The following is a 17,644-nucleotide window of genomic DNA, read 5'->3' on the forward strand; positions in this document are numbered from 1 at the left end:
GCAGCATTATTCACAGTAGCCAAGAGGCAGAAGCATCCCAAATGTTCACCAACAGATGAATGGCTAAACAAAATATGGTATATACGTACAATTAATCAGCCTTGAAAAGGAAAGAAATCCAGTCACACGGATAAAACTTGAGGACGTTAAATTAAGTGAAGTAAACAAGTCACAGAAAGACAGATATTGTGTGATTCTACTTATATGACATATCTAAAATAGTCAAATTCGTAGAAACAGAAATGAGAATGGTGGTTACCAGAGGCTGGGGAGAGGGGGAAAGAGGAGTTGTTTAATGAGTGTAGAGTTTCACATTTGCAAGATGAAGAAGTTCTGGAGATCTCTTTCTCAATAATGTGAATATACTTAATAGTACTGAACTATACACTTAAAAATGGTATAGGATGGTAAATTTTGTGTTCTGTGTTTTTTATCACAATAAAAATGCATTTAATAATTTTTTAAAAAGAATAAATCCCTGAATTCCGCTATCCTATCTGAATGTGATTTGGCCCTAACACCTTGACTCAAGGCCTTTTTATTGCAGTCTTCTTTATTATTTTTTTTAAATCAACCTCAGCTTCTAACTGGAAGTAAGTTGAATTCCTTCCTCTGGGTATAAAAATTAGTCTAATGTTTGTAGCTAAGGGAATGCAGGTTTAGAGACTCATAAGTATGTTTACAAGATGTAAAAGAAAAAATTCATTGGTTATTTATGCATCTGTTGTTAGAAAGTTGTAGATTTCTGTCTATTTCCTATAGAATTTCAAGTGCCGCATTAAATCACATCATTTAGTGCTAACAGATACCCTCAGAATTATGTTGTATGTAGGGTTTAAAAAGAGAAAGTACATTTTCCCCTTTTTTATAGATGATTTTAAAATCCTTACAGGAACATTTATTAAATTCCCATTTACCAGCACTGGGTCTCATCAGTCTTAAAGATATATATATTTTTTTCAATTTCCTTATATGCCCATTTCCTTTTGGCAATATCTTGCTTTTCCTTTTTAAATTTGAAATTGAATATTAAAACAGATGCAAAGGAGAGTACTACTTACACATAAACTCTTGAACTGCATTTTTATCATTTCCTCTGTGGAAAAAAACCTAATTGTATGAAATTGATAGCAACATTTTAGTATATCCTCAGGTCCCCTGGGAAAAGCAATGTGCTTAGACAGATGATCTGATTTTATGAGCACATAGCTGAAGTCTAGCAGTGTGCATTTGTCTTTAAGCTCCTACTTTTTTCAGGGACTATGAAAACACATTTAGGCAGTAGTTTCGCTTTCCAGCAATGGACTGCAAAGCCTTTGACAATACATAGCATTTGCATTGCTGTTGTTCATGATGCACATCAAAGTATAGATCACTTTCAGCAGAGAATCTTAATCTCAGCCTGTTAATAAGAAAACAGGAACCTTAGTATATGAACTCATTTTATTATCTACCCTCACTGAGGACTGTGATTTGGATTCCACTCAAATATGAATTAGTTTAAATGTTGCTCTGCTGCAACTGTTGAATTTATTCATTATGTTGTAATACTTTACTTATGAAACTGCATTTGGAAATCCTTTGGTATATATCAAGATGAAATTACAGTGCTCAGGGATATTGATTATTGCTTGTAATTGCCATCATAATAGCCAACAATTCTCCGTCTTTCTTTTACCTCTTAATGATATACAAAACCAAATCAATATCCAGCATATGGGGCCACTTACATTGTCTCAAAAATCCAATTGTTCTCCTTCATAAATATGCAAAGGATCGAAGATTTTTATCTCCAAACATTGAATAACAAAGCCCCTTACTGCTAGATTTCTCTTCTATCCCATAGGAACATATCAGAGTGTTGCTGTATAGGATCAGTTATATGCAAGTGACATATTATCGCCTCCAGTGTAACCACAAAGTTGTGGTGGGGAAGTGGGGAGGCTTCTCCACTCTGCTGTTTGTAAAGTGCTATGCTTCTTCCTCAACTAGTAAATTAGATGGCCAAAGGGGAAAACATAGGCTGGGAGAGATAACCAGACATTAAAGAAGAAATCTACCTCCTTATGACATGGAGGTGATTATTTCAGGGACTAAAGAGGAAGTACAATCAAATGGAAGAAACATAATGCTGTGAGTCACTTTTTCAATAAAATATGTTTATTCTTATTTCTACCACATACTGTTTGTCCATTCTGGGCATACGTTCAGTGCCTTTAGAAGCAGCAATAACTCCTTTACAGTCTTAACGACTGAAGACTAGCCTCTTTCTAATGGTTCCCCATTCATTCAAAAAAGTTAAGATGGTCTTTAAAACTTACTATGAGAATATGTGACATACAGAAAAATAGATATGTATTATGAAGTACCGTTTGAATAGATTGTATTTGGTTAGCCCTGGTCAGTTAACCCAGAAGATTAGATAGAACCTGGTGGTAATCTGGTGAAGACTGGTTGGCAGGTAGCACAGTGTAGTGGAAATACACTATTTTGCAAGTCCTCGATTCTAACTACATTGATATCATTAACTACTGATGTTTCTTTTAAATAATCCACTTTTATTCTCTGGGCCTCCATTTCCCTAACTGCAAAATGAGGGTGTTGGGCTGCTAGCTGATTTCTGAGATCCCTTTTAGCTCTGTGATTCTGTAGCCATCATTCTCACGTTTTTCTCTCAGGTCCCAAAGGCAACAGGGTAAAAATGTGGCTCAATCCAATATCATCCACATGCCAAAATCAACACAAAGCATGCTTCTTCTGTGCCCTATAAGGCCTGGATTCAAAGCTTCATGTGTCCACTAACTGCAGTACCCTGGTATACTGTACTGTGATGTCGTGGTTAAGATCAATAGCTCTGGAGCCAGACTGCTTGGACTTGAAAGGTGGCTTTACCAGTTACTAGCTGCGTGACTGTGGACAAATTATTTAACCTCTCTGTGCACTGGTTTTCTCATCTGTAAATGTACATACTTACTGTAATGGGATTGTTGTGAAGATTAAATTATATAATGCTTTCTGAATTAATTAGAATAATGTCTGGCACACGTAAGCACTTAATGAATGTTACCTCTTATTATCATTATTATGATAACTATTATCATTACCACTTTGCTCCTACTAAACTTCTTTCAATCTCTGTTTCATCATCTGTAAGATTATAACAATAATAATATCAACCCCACAGATAGATTAGGATCAAAATATTGCATATAATGTAACTACTTTGGTGCCTGGCTTTTCTAGGTGCTCAATAAATTAAGTTCACATAAATAGAACCCACTACTCATGTGGTTGGTATTAGTCACTGCATTTTCCCCACTGATCCCACTCCCAATCTTTTTGATACTAGTTACAAGAACAATACAAGCTCAAGGCAGAAAACTTCAAAAAATATCCCTACTATCCAAAGGTAACACAAATTATTATCTTTCCATGAGCATATATATTTTTTTATTTTAAAAATTGTATTCTATTGCCCATATTGTTTTGAAACCTACTTGCTTTTACCTGGTGATATCTGTAAACACTTTTCCTAGTGAATAGATATTCTTTTAGAGTGCAATTTGTAATGGTTGTATAGTATTCTACTGTGTGTTTATAAAATAATATACTTACCCAACTATCTATTAATGAACATTTGGGTGTTTATCTTTTGCTGTTATAAATAACACTTCAATGAATGACTTTTTATATACATTGTCATGCGCATCATTTCCTAAGGATAAATTCCTATAGGCATAATTTTTGGACAAGGAAGATGCATATTTTAAGTCTTTTGTTACATAATACCAAATTATCTTCCAGAAAGCCTTGTGAATCTCCACTCCCCTCAGCAATCCTGCCCTTTAAATAACTTTTATCCTCATATACTAAAGCAAAACTCTCTAATGTGGGTATTTTCATTAACTGGCATGTTGACAGTTGTTCTTTCCTTTAAACATATATGCTTTTGTTCTTTAAAAATGGAAGCTAAAATCAGTCTTTAAATATTCTTAATGATTTATGCATTTGGGCATATGTGACATGTACAAGGTGATGTTGGCTCTTTGCTCAGTGGAAGGGTCTTGTGATGTATTACATGAAAATGTGGCACCAGAATGTTTTTTGTTTAGCAGTGTATTTTACTGCCCCAGGCAGCACAGTAGAGTAGATTGAAGACTTTGGAGCTGGAATGGCTTGAGATCCCATTCTGGCTTTGTTATTCACTTCCTAGGTGGATTTAAGCAAGTTACTTAACCTCTTTCGGCCTCCATTTCCTTAAATACACCATGCAGATAATAATGTAGCCTATTTCATGTGAATGATTATTAACTGAGATAATGAGTGTTTAACACAATGCATGGCACTTAGTACCCGATAAGGGTAAAGTATTGCACATAAACATATGTTTATGGCAACTCCTTACATGTGAATAAATCACTACTGTTTATGAAATACCCATATTACAATAGTCATGAGCTGTCAATAATCATCCTCTAGTAATTCAAACATGACAGCAATATGAAGTTCCAGGACAGGCAAAAGTAATGTAGGGGGCTTCCCTGGTGGCACAGTGGTTGAGAATCCGCCTGCCGATGCAGGGGACACGGGTTCATGCCCCGGTCCGGGAGGATCCCACATGCCGCGGAGCGGCTGGGCCCGTGAGCCATGGCCACTGAGCCTGCGCGTCCAGAGCCTGTGCTCCGCAGCAGGAGGAGAAGCCACAACGGTGAGAGGCCCGTGTACCGCAAAAAAAAAAAAAAAAAAGTAATGTAGGGTAGAAAAAATGCAAAATAGTGGTTGCCTCTGGGGGTTAGGGAATAGGGATTTACTTCGAAAGGCAGGAGGGTACTTCCTGGGGTGATGGGAATGTTCTGTATCTTGATAGGGGTTTAGGTTGCACAGGTGATTGCATTTGTCAAGTCTCAGTAAATGTACACTTAAAATTTGTGCATTTCATTGTGTATAATTTTTTATATTATATTTACATATAACAGTTTATAAGTTTAAGGTGTCCAACATGTTGATTTGGTACATTTATATATTGCAGTACAATTAATTGCCATTTGTAGTGTTAGCTAACACCTCTGTCACATAATTATTTCTTTCTTGTGGTGGGAATAGTTAAGATCTACTGCCTCAGCAAGTTTGATATTTATTTTACATTATTATTGTCTATAATAATACTGTGCATTAGATCTCCAAGACTTATTCATCTGCTAGTTGCAAATTTGTAACCTTAAACATCTCCCTATCCCCCACCTCTCAGCTCCCGGTAACCAACACTCTGCTCTTCGTTTTAACAAGTTCATGGATGGACCTCGAGGATATTATGCTGAGAGATAAATCAGACGGAGAAAGACTGTATGATATCACTCATATGTGGGATCTAAAAAACTCAAACTCATCATGTATAAATTTTACATTACAAATCTATAAAAAAATTATTGAACTCTGGATAATAATATGAAAGTTGAAATATGTGAAGGGAAGTGTACTGATGTATGCAGCTTACTTTGAAATGCTTGAAAAATGAAATAAAAAATGAAATGTTTTAAAAAAAGATGGACTAAGATAGGAATGGAGAGGTGGATAAATATGTGCTAGAGTGAATATAGTCATATGTTAGTTAAGTATAGAATCTAGATGACAAGTACATCTGTGGTTTTGGGGTTTTTTTTATTTTTAAAATTGTTTATTTGATAACAATCTTTTAGTATTTGAATCTAGCATTTTTAAGGCCAGTGCTGCTCAACTGGATACGCACATCATACTTACCTAGGACGTTTTATTAAAATATACATGCTTAGGACCTACTCCAGATTTACTGAATTTCTTTACTTGATATTCTCTTGAGTAGATGTGTGTTTATTATAAAATTCTTTCCTTTGGCTGTATGGCAGTTTTTATAATAAAATACTGGGTGAAAATATGTCTGTGAAAGCTAGTCTCTAAATAAAATACTGGTCTCTAGGCCATTCATATTATCAAAATGCTTGATGATACTTCTCTTTCTGTTTTTGAGTATTATATTTAATGAAAGGGAGCAGTATAGTGAATACCATCAAATGTGGAATGTTAATGTTCAGAATTTGAGAATTTCATTAGTCAACAAGTCAGGGAACGGAAGACCTCTTTCCTCCTCTTAAAAGTCTAAAATAGGAAAACAAAAAGGAGACCACCAATGGCGCTTTGGAGTTAAGTGTTAGGTATATGAAAATTTTGTTGAGTTCCTCCTAGCTGCCCTGTGCTTTGTCATAGCATGATTGTTTTAAATTAGTGGAATTTGTATTTCTGTAGCAAGTGGCTTTGGTTTTGATAGCCCAAACTTTTGTTTCCTTTCCGCAGGCATTTCCTGTTCAAACATGGATCTGGTTCCTCGGCCATCTTCAGTGCAGCCAGTCAGAACTACCCTCTGACATCCAATACTGTGTACTCGCCTCCTCCCAGGCCACTTCCTCGAAGCACCTTTTCCAGACCTGCCTTTACCTTCAACAAACCCTACAGGTGCTGCAATTGGAAGTGCACGGCCTTGAGCGCCACTGCAATCACAGTGACTTTGGCCTTGTTACTAGCCTATGTGATTGGTAAGCCCTTTTTTCCATGCTTCGCTTTTCTTCTTAATCAAAGTCTTGTTTTGCTTGTGGTGGAGTTGGGGGCAGCGGCAGGGGGGGTTCCCTCTCTACTCTGCGACCTACAAATGTGAACTAAGGCTCAGTATTATCAATAACAAATAGATTTCTAATTAGGTTATTTATTTATTTTTTGGTACTTCCTAACCTTAAATACTGCTGAGGAGCATAAGGATCGCTCTTTGAGAAGAAATATTTATGCTACTAGCACAGTCTTATTGATTGCAATTACTGTAGTTAACCATTTCCCCTTCAATTAAAAGGTTGTTATGGTTTTCTCATTAGAAGTCATAAGTACCAATCTACAATAGCTTCTTAAATTATAGTTAAACAATAATACTGCTACCGAATTTTCAGGTAGCAATTTCATTAAAGTAGTAGTTACTTGGAAGCTATTGGAAAATCCAGGGCATAATCTCTTTCCAAGAACGCAGAGTTTTACACTGGGACTGAAAAAAATGTCTTCTTATTTTCACTAGATAAATGGCTGCAAAATTGTGTGGTTACTGTGTTTGTGAAGGTAAAAGAGAAAACAGTAGTGAGGCACACTTTCCACTTTTAAGAAAAATGTTGTTCTTGAAGCATCTTGATTAAAGTCACCCTTACTTGATAGCAAATCGTATTGATTTTTCTGGCTGGCATTTTATTTTGACTGAACATTAATTTCCTTGTCTGAGTGGTTTTACAGTCTAAGATGTAAATTAACTTAAAAAACATGTATTTTGTGGAAGCACTGTTCCTAGAAGGATAGCATATCATGGTAGAAAAAAAATTCTAAGTATGTCACTTGTATCTTCTTTTCAGGTTTAGCCTGATTTCTTAATTGAAGGGGAACTACCCACAAAGATACATTGAATATGATTCTGAGAGATAGATTAAAAAGCGATTTCGAGTTTCTTAATAATTATAAAAAAGTAAGTTTTGTTGAGTCTGATTTATTAAAAAATGTGAACAATAAGAAATTTCCCATAACCAGTTTTTATAAGAGTCACAGAACAAAGGGTAGTAAGTTAAATAAACAGATATATTTTGTAGGGGAGTCACTGATAATGTCAACAGTATAGGATCATAGCCTATATTGATGTTCATGATTATCTCTTTTCTATTTTCATTGTACAATCTGAATATGTTTGAACAATGCTTCTATTATATGTGGATAATATTAACCTATAATATCAAAAATGTGTCCTTTATCTCAGACACTTCAGGATAACCCAACATGTATGTTTATTTGTTTTGTAATAACGTTTTATGAGGAATAGCGCTGAAGGAATGGAGGTCGGAGATGAGAAAGTACTGTAATATAAACAGGGTTTTACCATGGTATCATTCAAAACGAGGAGTAATTTGAAAAGTTTAAATACATTAGAGGCCCTTTAAAATGTTATTGTTCAATTATGAGACCAACTCTTATCTTATAGGTTAGCTTCTATTAACTTTTACTATACAGAGAGATAATATTTTAGATTCAAGACTTTACCTCTGGAATAAACAAATCCAGGTATAGCAAGCTTCTTATCAATAGGTTTATACTGTGTTCAAACCTATGTTTCTATTTAAATTTATTATATGGCCACTCATATAAAAAATTGTATTATATACTCTGAGACTTGTTTAATTAGATTATGTTTATTCAGAAGCAAAAGTGGAGGGCTTCCCTGGTGGTCCAGTGGTTAAGACTCTGCCTTCCACTGCAGGGGGCATGGGTTTGATCCCTGGTCGGGGAAGTTCCACATGCCATGTGGTGTGGCCAGAAGAAAAAAAAAAAGTGAAAGCAGAATGTTTCAGTTATTTCAAGGACTGCCTTTTTTGATAGGGTAAACAGTGGCATATAAATCTGATATGACAGTAAGGCCGTATAGTACAACGGTTATGAGCATGGATTTTTCAGACCTCTGCCACTTCTTAGGCATGTTACCTTGGGCAAATTATTTACCCTTTTAAGGCCTCCATTTCCTCATCTGTAAAACTGTCCTAAAACGGTGCCTGTAGCATAGGGTTGTCATAAGAATTAAATGAGTTAATATAACTAAAGAACTTGGAATAGGACTTAAAACACAGTAAGTATACTATAAATGTTAAATATTATTATTGTTGTTGTTACCATTACTACCTATGTAATCATTATTCACTAGTAAAATTCACTGCTTCTCAGAGTTAGCCATTTTATTCATGGCTGTACCCCAGCACCAAGAACAGTGCCTGGCGCATAGCAACCCTGTCGGTAAAAGTTTATTGAAAAAAGCGAATTATGCTAAGCACTCTACTTGTATTAGCTCATTGCATTATCAGAACAGTCCTTAAGGTAGCTATCAGTATTAAATCTGTTTTATAAATGAGGAAACTGAGGCACAGCCAAGGTAAGAGATCACATAGAGGTCACAGCACTAAGTAGGGATCCTGAGCTTTGAGCTTTAAGCCAGAGCAGCAGACTGACCCCAGAGGACATGTTGTTGAGTGCTAGGCCTTGCTGCCCTTCTAGCACTGCAGCAGACCTTGCAGTTCATTTACTTCTTGGTCTACTAAGTAAATCCACCATTTTTTTTCTTATTAAATCACAAATTAAATTTGATTTACCAGGTCATCCATTGCAGTAGTTACTGCAACTGAGATTTGTGGATCAGTGAGAGATATCTGTTGAAATGCTTTTCTGTGTGACTTTGAAAATGCAGAAGTATCAGGCTAAATACTAGCACAGTAGGCTGAGTGGGTTCAAAATGAGGAGATGTTGATGGCAAACACTGGAACTTTGTTCTGAGTTCTGTCATGGACTGGAACTTATGTGACTTTGGATAATCAGTTAAAATCTCTTCCTCCACTTACCCCATCCATCACTGACCACCTCAGGAGGACAGAGTAAGAATTCATAAAGAGGCATTTAAGTGAAAGATGTCGCATAAGAACTGTAACATGCAAGATGATTTTTAAATGGCCTTCGGTGCTTGAAATAAAAAAGTATTATATTTCTAAATATGAAACCATTTCACTCTCAACTCTTGCTGAGTCTGTAAGAGTCATCTGGTTTTTTTCCAATCCCCCTTTGCAGTTTCTGTCTAACCCAAGTAAGATCTTTCACTGAAACTATTTACCGCTTCTGTTTCCCGTGCAAATTTCTTTCTGCTATTTCATGTTCCTCTATTATCCATTATACATAACCTTTAGATATGAATGGCTATAGGCTGTGCTGCCCTCAATCCACTACGGGAAATCACATCAATATCAATGGGACATCAATAGATGTTCTGTGCATTATGGCTCTGTAAGTGGTCATTGGAAAGCAGTGGAAATCCAACAAGTGAAAAGTCAGAGCTGGATTATTCAGGCAACCAGCCCCATCCCCACTCCTACCCACTATACCTTTTGGGTCAGCAAGTAAATAATTTCTTTGAATAAGTTTTGAGGTCGTAAAATTCAGTGAAGGGAGGCATGGAAAGATACATATTATGGAATGGCTATTGTCATCGCTTACCCATAAATCTGTAATATTTTCCATCTGAATCAAAAAATATGTCCTTACGCTTCATCCTCTCTGATATTTTGGCATCAGTGATGTATCAGTGACAGTCAGAAGCACATTTGCTTGAATTTACAAGTGAGCCCTATGAAATAGTAGTCAGGAAGACAGATGACCATTTGCAAGGCATCAAGAGGAGGCGAGGTTAAGATGCTTCATCAATGGTTGTGAAGGGCACAAACTCGGCTTCTCTGGTAATCTTTGATGTTTTGATCAAGTTTCTCCACAGTCAGCAGTTTGTATAAGAGGCAGTAGAAACTCACAAGAATACATTGTGCCTGGGGTCAAATGGACTGTTGCATTGAATGAGTTGGGGAGTAGGGATTTCTGTCTCTCAAACCCAATATCATCAGTTAATGATATCAATGTTCTTTTTCTTTTGCCATGAAATTAGTAGTGATTCATACCACCTTCAGGGGATGCAGATAGTGTCCAAACTCTACCGATGAAATAATTTAAGTCCGTGAATCTCCTTGCCATGACATACTATATAGCCCACATGTAGAAAGTTGACCAGAATGGTTGTTAATACAGAATTAGGAGAGATAGAATATTGAGCCCAATTCTGTGGTTGAAAGTGTAGGGCTGAAACTATTCAAGAGGGCAAAGGGCCTACTGCACCTTGCTCTCTGCATCAAAATTGAGTAACAATGATTTTAGTGCTTTCTTCTGCCTCCTTTATACTAGTCCAAATTGCTCTACTTTCTAGGGTTGTTATGACAGTGGAGTAAGAGTGCTGAGAGTGATAGAATGAGAGGAGTGGAGTGTGTTTACTTTGCCTCCATCACACAAAAAAATGCAAATACTTTATAATACAGGGAAGAAACAAAATAGAGTAAGGCAAATTTTGATTTTGGAAAATTCAAGAACTTAGTTTTTTTTTTAATGGAGAGAATTGAAATGGAGGTTTTTTTCCCCCATCAGATCTAGATAGACAGTGCCCCTTCCCACAAAGTTTGCTGAGTATAGATAAATACCCTTAACAAAAACCATCTCTTTCACTTACTAGTAGCTTCATTAATGCCTCTGTGCCTCAGTTTCCTCGTCTATAAAATGGGAATGTTGATAATACCTTCCTGATAGATTTTCTTTTTAATTAAATGAAGGGAAACATGTAAAACACCCAGGACATTGCTTAGCAGATCTAAGTAAAGATTAATGCTTATTATTAGTGGAACAGGATTATTAATAGGATTATTAATTTGAGCGGAGGTAAGCATAATGAGCATACAGTTTATCCTAACATAAACTACTTTTGTTTCCCTTCCTACCAAAGTCATCTAGAACAGTTTTTTCAGAGCTGGAATGTCTGTTTCACAAGAATCCTCTAATGGGTTTGTTGTTTCCTTCTGCCTGGTCTATAATATCTGTAACTTTGCCTTTATTTTACTAATTTCCCTTTTCCTTGGTGTTTTGGCCCTTCAAATGGTTTGTATTTCTATCTGGAGGCCATATCTAGGTTGAAACACATTTTCTTTAAAATGCATTATAGCTTATAACATTCAAGAAATGACTCAGCATAAAATGCAAAAAAGCATTTTACTTTATCCTATAGACCATTATCAATCCTTTTGGTGTCACATTTATACTTATTACTACTTTCAGTTCACTCTTGTGGACCCATTTACGATAATGATGGCAGTTTCTGCGTTAGCATTGACTTTGCCTCCTACCCATGAATCTACCAACTTTCTAGCAATCTCTCTAGGCAGGGATCTGGAAAATGGTGGTATAACTTCAGTCTAATTATAAATCTGCCATCCATGCATTTATCAGAACTCTTCTTTAAAAAAGGTTTATATTTGCATCTGACATCATCTTTTTGGTGTAATATGTCCCATAAGTTTTATCCCCACTATGTTAAGTGGCACTTTTACCTGTCATAAATAAAAGTATAGATTCAATCTGAATTAAACATACTAAAATGACAGGAAGAACCTGTGCCACATACAACTAATTTCAGAACCATTGTTAGCACCTATTGCTGAAAATGAAGGCACTTTAATGCAAGGCAAATACTATGCTTCTATATATATATATATTTTTTTGGAACTCTAGCATCCTGTAGATTTAAGACATAAAGAGAGATAATTTCTTGGGTGAGTGAGTAATGGATACTAAACATAAGTCTTGCATCAAGAGATTATTGTTTTGTCTCAAGGAGGGGTATTCACCCTACTAAGTACTTCCCATACACCACTGTCTAAGCCTGGGTAGAGAAATTAAAATGAGGCTTTGTGAAATATAGGGTTGGCCAAAAAGTTCGTTTGGGTTTTTGGTACCATCGTGTGGAAAAACCCGAACGAACTTTTTGGCCAGCCCAAAAGCTAAAGATCCACTGGAAGGCATAGTAAAAGAGGACTGGGCAGCATGTTAGTAATTCTGGAGGTTTACATGCTTAAGAAGTTTTACAGCAGCAAGAATCAATCTTGCAAATGCAAGGGAAAAACTCTCTCTCAAGAAATCTCTTTCAAAATAAATAATTTGAATTCTTTTGCATAAAGGAAATTTCACTCCTGTTTAACTTAGTTTCTGCTCATCCAAATTATATATATACGATACATATATAGATATGTTATACGAATATTTTTAGACCCACATTGCGTAAGTCGTTAAGCTATACTTACTCTGAAGTGAATAAGAATAAACTAAATTAGAGCAATGGCTTTGAAACAGATGGCAGGTTAACCCATTTTAAACTTCAGAAATGTGACTGAATTTTCATATAGAACAGCCAGAATGGGTAGGGCTAGGATCACCAGCAGAGTATCTGATTTATCACAGTCAAAACAAAGAGGTGGCATCTTACAGGGTGGAGACACATACATTTGGAGCTTAGCTATATTCCCTTTAAAGAGAGATGAAAAAGCATATGTTTTATTAAATACGAATACATTGGAAAACCTGAGGCAGCACAAATGGAGGATATGGTGACAGGAAATGAAGATAATAAGCAGGGACAGATCACGAAAGGCATTTTTAAGTCATGGTAAGGAGCTTGGAATTTATCCTAAGAGCAAATGGAAGTTTTTTATGGTTTTTCATTAGGGCAAGAAAATGATTTGCTCAGATTTACATTTAGAAAAATCACCCTAATGGCAGTATGGAAGTTGGAATTGGCAGACAGGACCAAGTTGCACCAAAATGGAGGCTTGCAGGGCGAGTGCAGAAAGAAGACAAAACAGATAAGGAAATTATAGACGCTACTAATAACGTTTTTAAAGTGGTCAACCAAAGTATCAAACTTAGTAGGGAAGGCAAATAGGAAGAAGAAACTAATGGCATTCTAAACAAGAGGTGGGTCCAAGTGTCTAGAACTATCAATGATATCGTAGGGTAGTTATAGCTATGAGCGAGCTGAATAGCTAAAATGAGATGGTCAGAGGCTAGTGTATCAGAATTTTAGATTTCAGACTCGGAGCTTAAAAATGTGACTCCCCTGTATATTTTAGACCTAGTTAAGGAACATATATGAGGACCTCTTTCCAGATGAATCATTTGTTCAGGAAAGACTAGATTCTTAGCTAGGGATAATCTCACAAGATGGTCTTCCCTGGGTAGACTCACAAGCTCACCAAAGTGTGGGTAGTGTTGAAATAAGAGCACCACATTATATTGGATCCTCCAATATAGACAAGACCCATGTGTTATTCTAGATCACAGTATGGCTCCTCAAGAGCTCCTTTCTTGGGGATCCTGTTGATCTCTATGGGATAATAATGAACAAGATGACCCACTGTAATTTTCTACTGATTAAAACCTCATTATAGCTTTGCCAATCTAATTAAAGTAGACCTTATATAGCAAATTATAGTTAACATCTAGAGTAATTGCTTACCATGAGAGTTTCTAAGGAAGGGCCTCACAAATGTCTCATTATCACGTTGAATTGGCAACAGGAAATTTTTAACTGGAAGAAAAGACTTATGGTATGGTGCTTTGTAAAACACAAAAACTCTTGATTCCATTTCATTTCTTTTATATTAAATGAGCTTCATGTCCTGATCAAATGATCAGGAGACTGAAGGCTAGCATATGTACATGGAACATCAGAGGAGGTTGTGAGTTCTCAGATAAACTAGTTGTGGCTATGGCCAAAAATGAGTACAAATGGGATTTTGACAGCAAGCAATCTGTGCTGTTCTACCACCTGGTACAGAAGAGGCAGATTTTGCTTTTTGATATTCATAGGTTTCACCAAATCAACTAGCCCCATTTTTTATGTTGTAGATAACTTTGTTTCAACCTTAATTCAGTTTTGCCTTTTGTTCCTTGAAGGAAGAACCTAGATTCCCTTTGATCTTGAACTTTATTTTAATTAAACATAGATGTTAAATATAGCAAATAACAGTACCACAGTGTCTTTTCTATATTCCATATGTCCAAATACTTTGCAACATTAACTAATAAAATTATAGGGTTAAGTGAAAATAATATCAAGAGAGAGTACATATTAGACTTTGGATTTTACTCATAGCAAGCAACCAAGCTAATACTGGGTGCACAATGCTTAAGAGAGATGCCCGCTATTAAGAAATTAGGAACAAGTATACTTTGCTATGAAAGAAAGTGGAAATTTTGGAAATGAAGCAGTTTTTATTAAAAGATCATGTGCTGCCTCCAGACAGAATCCTGATAAATCCAAACCTTCTGAAGTTATCAAACAGTTTAGTAGTTTCCCCACCACCTCACAGAGAGGCAATAAGTTTTTTTATATCATTGACCTTGGTGGTAAAGCTAGCATTTGTCAAGCCATGAGTAGTTGAAAGGTCAGATGACTTTTGAACCTAGTTGAAAACCTAGTTGGGGAGATGAAAATTTTTATGCCAGTGGGAAAATGTGGTAAAGCATTGCACATGCTCGGTGCTACTCCAGGCTGTAATAGCACATGCTCAAGGATTACCATATAGGATATTGCAGACATGGCACTAGTTAAGACTTACCAACATAGAAGGCTGTGGGAGTTTTTGAAAGCCAGATGGCACAATAGATTCTTCCTTTGTCATGGCTAAAACACAGCCTGTTGCAAGATTGAACAAACCCAAATAAACCATTAGTGTCTTTGGTTTCTATTGCTGTCTGCTGTATGTTATTAGTTTGGTTTCCCTGACCAAATCCTGCCCTTGGATTAGCTGGTGTAAGTCTCCTTGCTGACAGGCACCAATCTAGTCTTCTGAAACAATGAAATATAAAATGTAGAGATAAGAACCCATCAACAGAGGGAGAAAAACTAAATTTTAAAAATAAGAGATGCAGTGGGCAATCAAGATCAAATATATAAATAAACATTCACAAAAAAAAACCACATGAGTTTATAGGGTCCAGTAATGGGTATGTCTTTTGGCCCAAAATAAACAGAATTAATTGTTAGCATACACAGCAAACTGGTGAATATAATTCTATTTTTATTGGAAATAATAGTGTGTGTATCTTTTGTGATTTGAGTAGGCAGGAAAGAAAAATATTTAGATTACTTACTGACTATCTCAGCAGCATTCCCACTAATGAGGCCAAGGTCATGGGCTCAGTTACTATTTCAACCTTTTAGCTCTGTTCTGTTTCATTACTAAAGCCCACAGTCTCAATCTCCCTTTTTTATCCATCCCCCAAATCAGAAACCTAGTCCTGCCTTCTACCCCCTAACAAAACCTGAACTCAGAAATGAATCTGGTAAACTAGGCAGGTTTTGCCTGACACACATAAAATTTGTTAAATGCTGCCAACTAATTTAAAAACTTAAGTCTAGAGATTTTACATAAAATCTCTGGTTTACATAAAATTTCTAGCCTCTCTTTAAAAATAAGAAGATCTGACATTCCCAGATGTGCATTCACACATTCATCCACACATTTTTGAGTACCTATGTGCTACTCACTATTCTAGTCTTTTGTTTTGCAAAAATAATATGAAAACCATTGACTGCAGCTAAATAGGGGCTGCTCCCAAAAGGCGCATAAACTCTCCAGTCCATCAGAGTAGCCATACTGCCCTCTTCACTTTTTTACACTACCTGCCTTCCTTCTCAGTTGGCATTTACGCTTGCAACCTATGTAATAAGATAATTCACACTGAAGTAAAAAGGGCTGTGACAAAGAAAATGTATTATATCTCCCCAAGATTATTTGCATTTTAACAGAAGACAGAGTCGTACGCCAAAAATGGCAAATCTCTGACATTAATGTCATTGCTTCCCTGTCCCAGACCCATGGAAGATATAAGTAATCGAAGCAACAAACATTCTTTCCTGCTGAGTCTAGATTCTGCAATTTGAGTTTACTCAGAAGTTGGAATATATTTGCCATCACTACTTTCAGCCAAAGAAATGAGATACTCATTATGAATTTCCTATCATTAGAAGTTTAGGAGGAGGGATTATGTAAGGGGCAGAAAAATATAACACAATCACCCTATTAGTAAACCTGACCCTGTTCACAGTTACTAATGGTAGCCCTAACCATGGCCAACTATCTCATAGATGCATGGAACTGAACATAAAGAACAGTGACAGGTAAATTTATAACACATCTTCATTATTAGAGCCTCATTTCAAATGAATGTCCTGTAAATACTGGGTACACAATGTTCAAGTATATGTTTCTGCATATGTGTTATATAAATGTAAAAGTAGATATTAATAGTGAGTTCTGAGTTCCCGTAGAATAATGCTGGCCCCTTAAATTCAAATCTCTCCACACCATCCTCCAGAAAGAAATTCACATCAGCAAGGAGAGCAAATAAAACCACACATAACCCACTTCAATAGCATAACTAGGAGATGGAATTCCACACACTTTCGATTACACATAAGGAGAGAAAAAATACTCAAAAGAAGGAGAACTAGCTCTGTAGCCCATGCCAGAGCCAAGAGTGAAACGAAGACTAAATAGAAAAGAAGATGTGAGAGCTGGGGCCTAGCGATGGCAGAATTGATCAATTAAAATGCCCTTGGGGGCTTCCCTGGTGGCGCAGTGGTTAAGAATCCGCCTGCCAATGCAAGGGATATGGGTTTGAGCCCTGGTCCAGGAAGATCCCACATGCCGTGGAGCAACTAAGCCTGTGCACCACAGCTACTGAGCCTGCGCTCTAGAGTCCGTGAGGCACAACTACTGAGCCCACGTGCCACAACTACTGAAGCCCGCGTGCCTAGAGTCCATGCTCCGCAACAAGAGAGGCCACCGCAATGAGAAGCCTGTGCACTGCAACGAAGAGTAGCCCCTGCTCGCCACAACTAGAGAAAATCCACACGCAGAAACGAAGACCCAACGCAGCCATAAATAAATAAATAAATAAATTTATATTAAAAAAAAAAAAGACCAGATAGTAGTAAATATTTCAAGCTTTGCAGGCCATACAGCCTCTATCACAACAATTCAGCTTATACCCAAAAGCAGCCATAGACAATCTGTAAATGAATCAATGTGACTATGTTCCAATAAAATTTTATTTATGGGCGCTGGAATTTGATTTTCATAAAATTTTCATGTATCCTGAAATACTGTTATTCTTTTGATCTTTTTCA

The 17,644-nt window shown here is 36.5% G+C and overlaps 1 protein-coding gene across 3 annotated transcripts in view; it reads left to right on the forward strand.

Moving 5' to 3' along the window:
* The window catches only part of TENM1 (teneurin transmembrane protein 1), a gene marked incomplete at both ends in the record, with an annotated part of 588,520 nt that overhangs the window by 254,234 nt on the left and 316,642 nt on the right, over positions 1-17,644 (forward strand). For all 3 annotated transcript variants that reach the window (XM_081221281.1, XM_081221282.1, XM_081221283.1), the window contains one exon: positions 6,328-6,566. In XM_081221281.1, the coding sequence (XP_081077407.1) occupies positions 6,328-6,566 (239 nt within the window). The remainder of the gene's footprint in view (positions 1-6,327; positions 6,567-17,644) is intronic.

The sequence above is a fragment of the Mesoplodon bidens genome (assembly GCF_964165515.1).
Source record: "Mesoplodon bidens genome assembly, chromosome: X".
Classification (NCBI taxonomy): Eukaryota; Metazoa; Chordata; class Mammalia; order Artiodactyla; family Ziphiidae; genus Mesoplodon; species Mesoplodon bidens.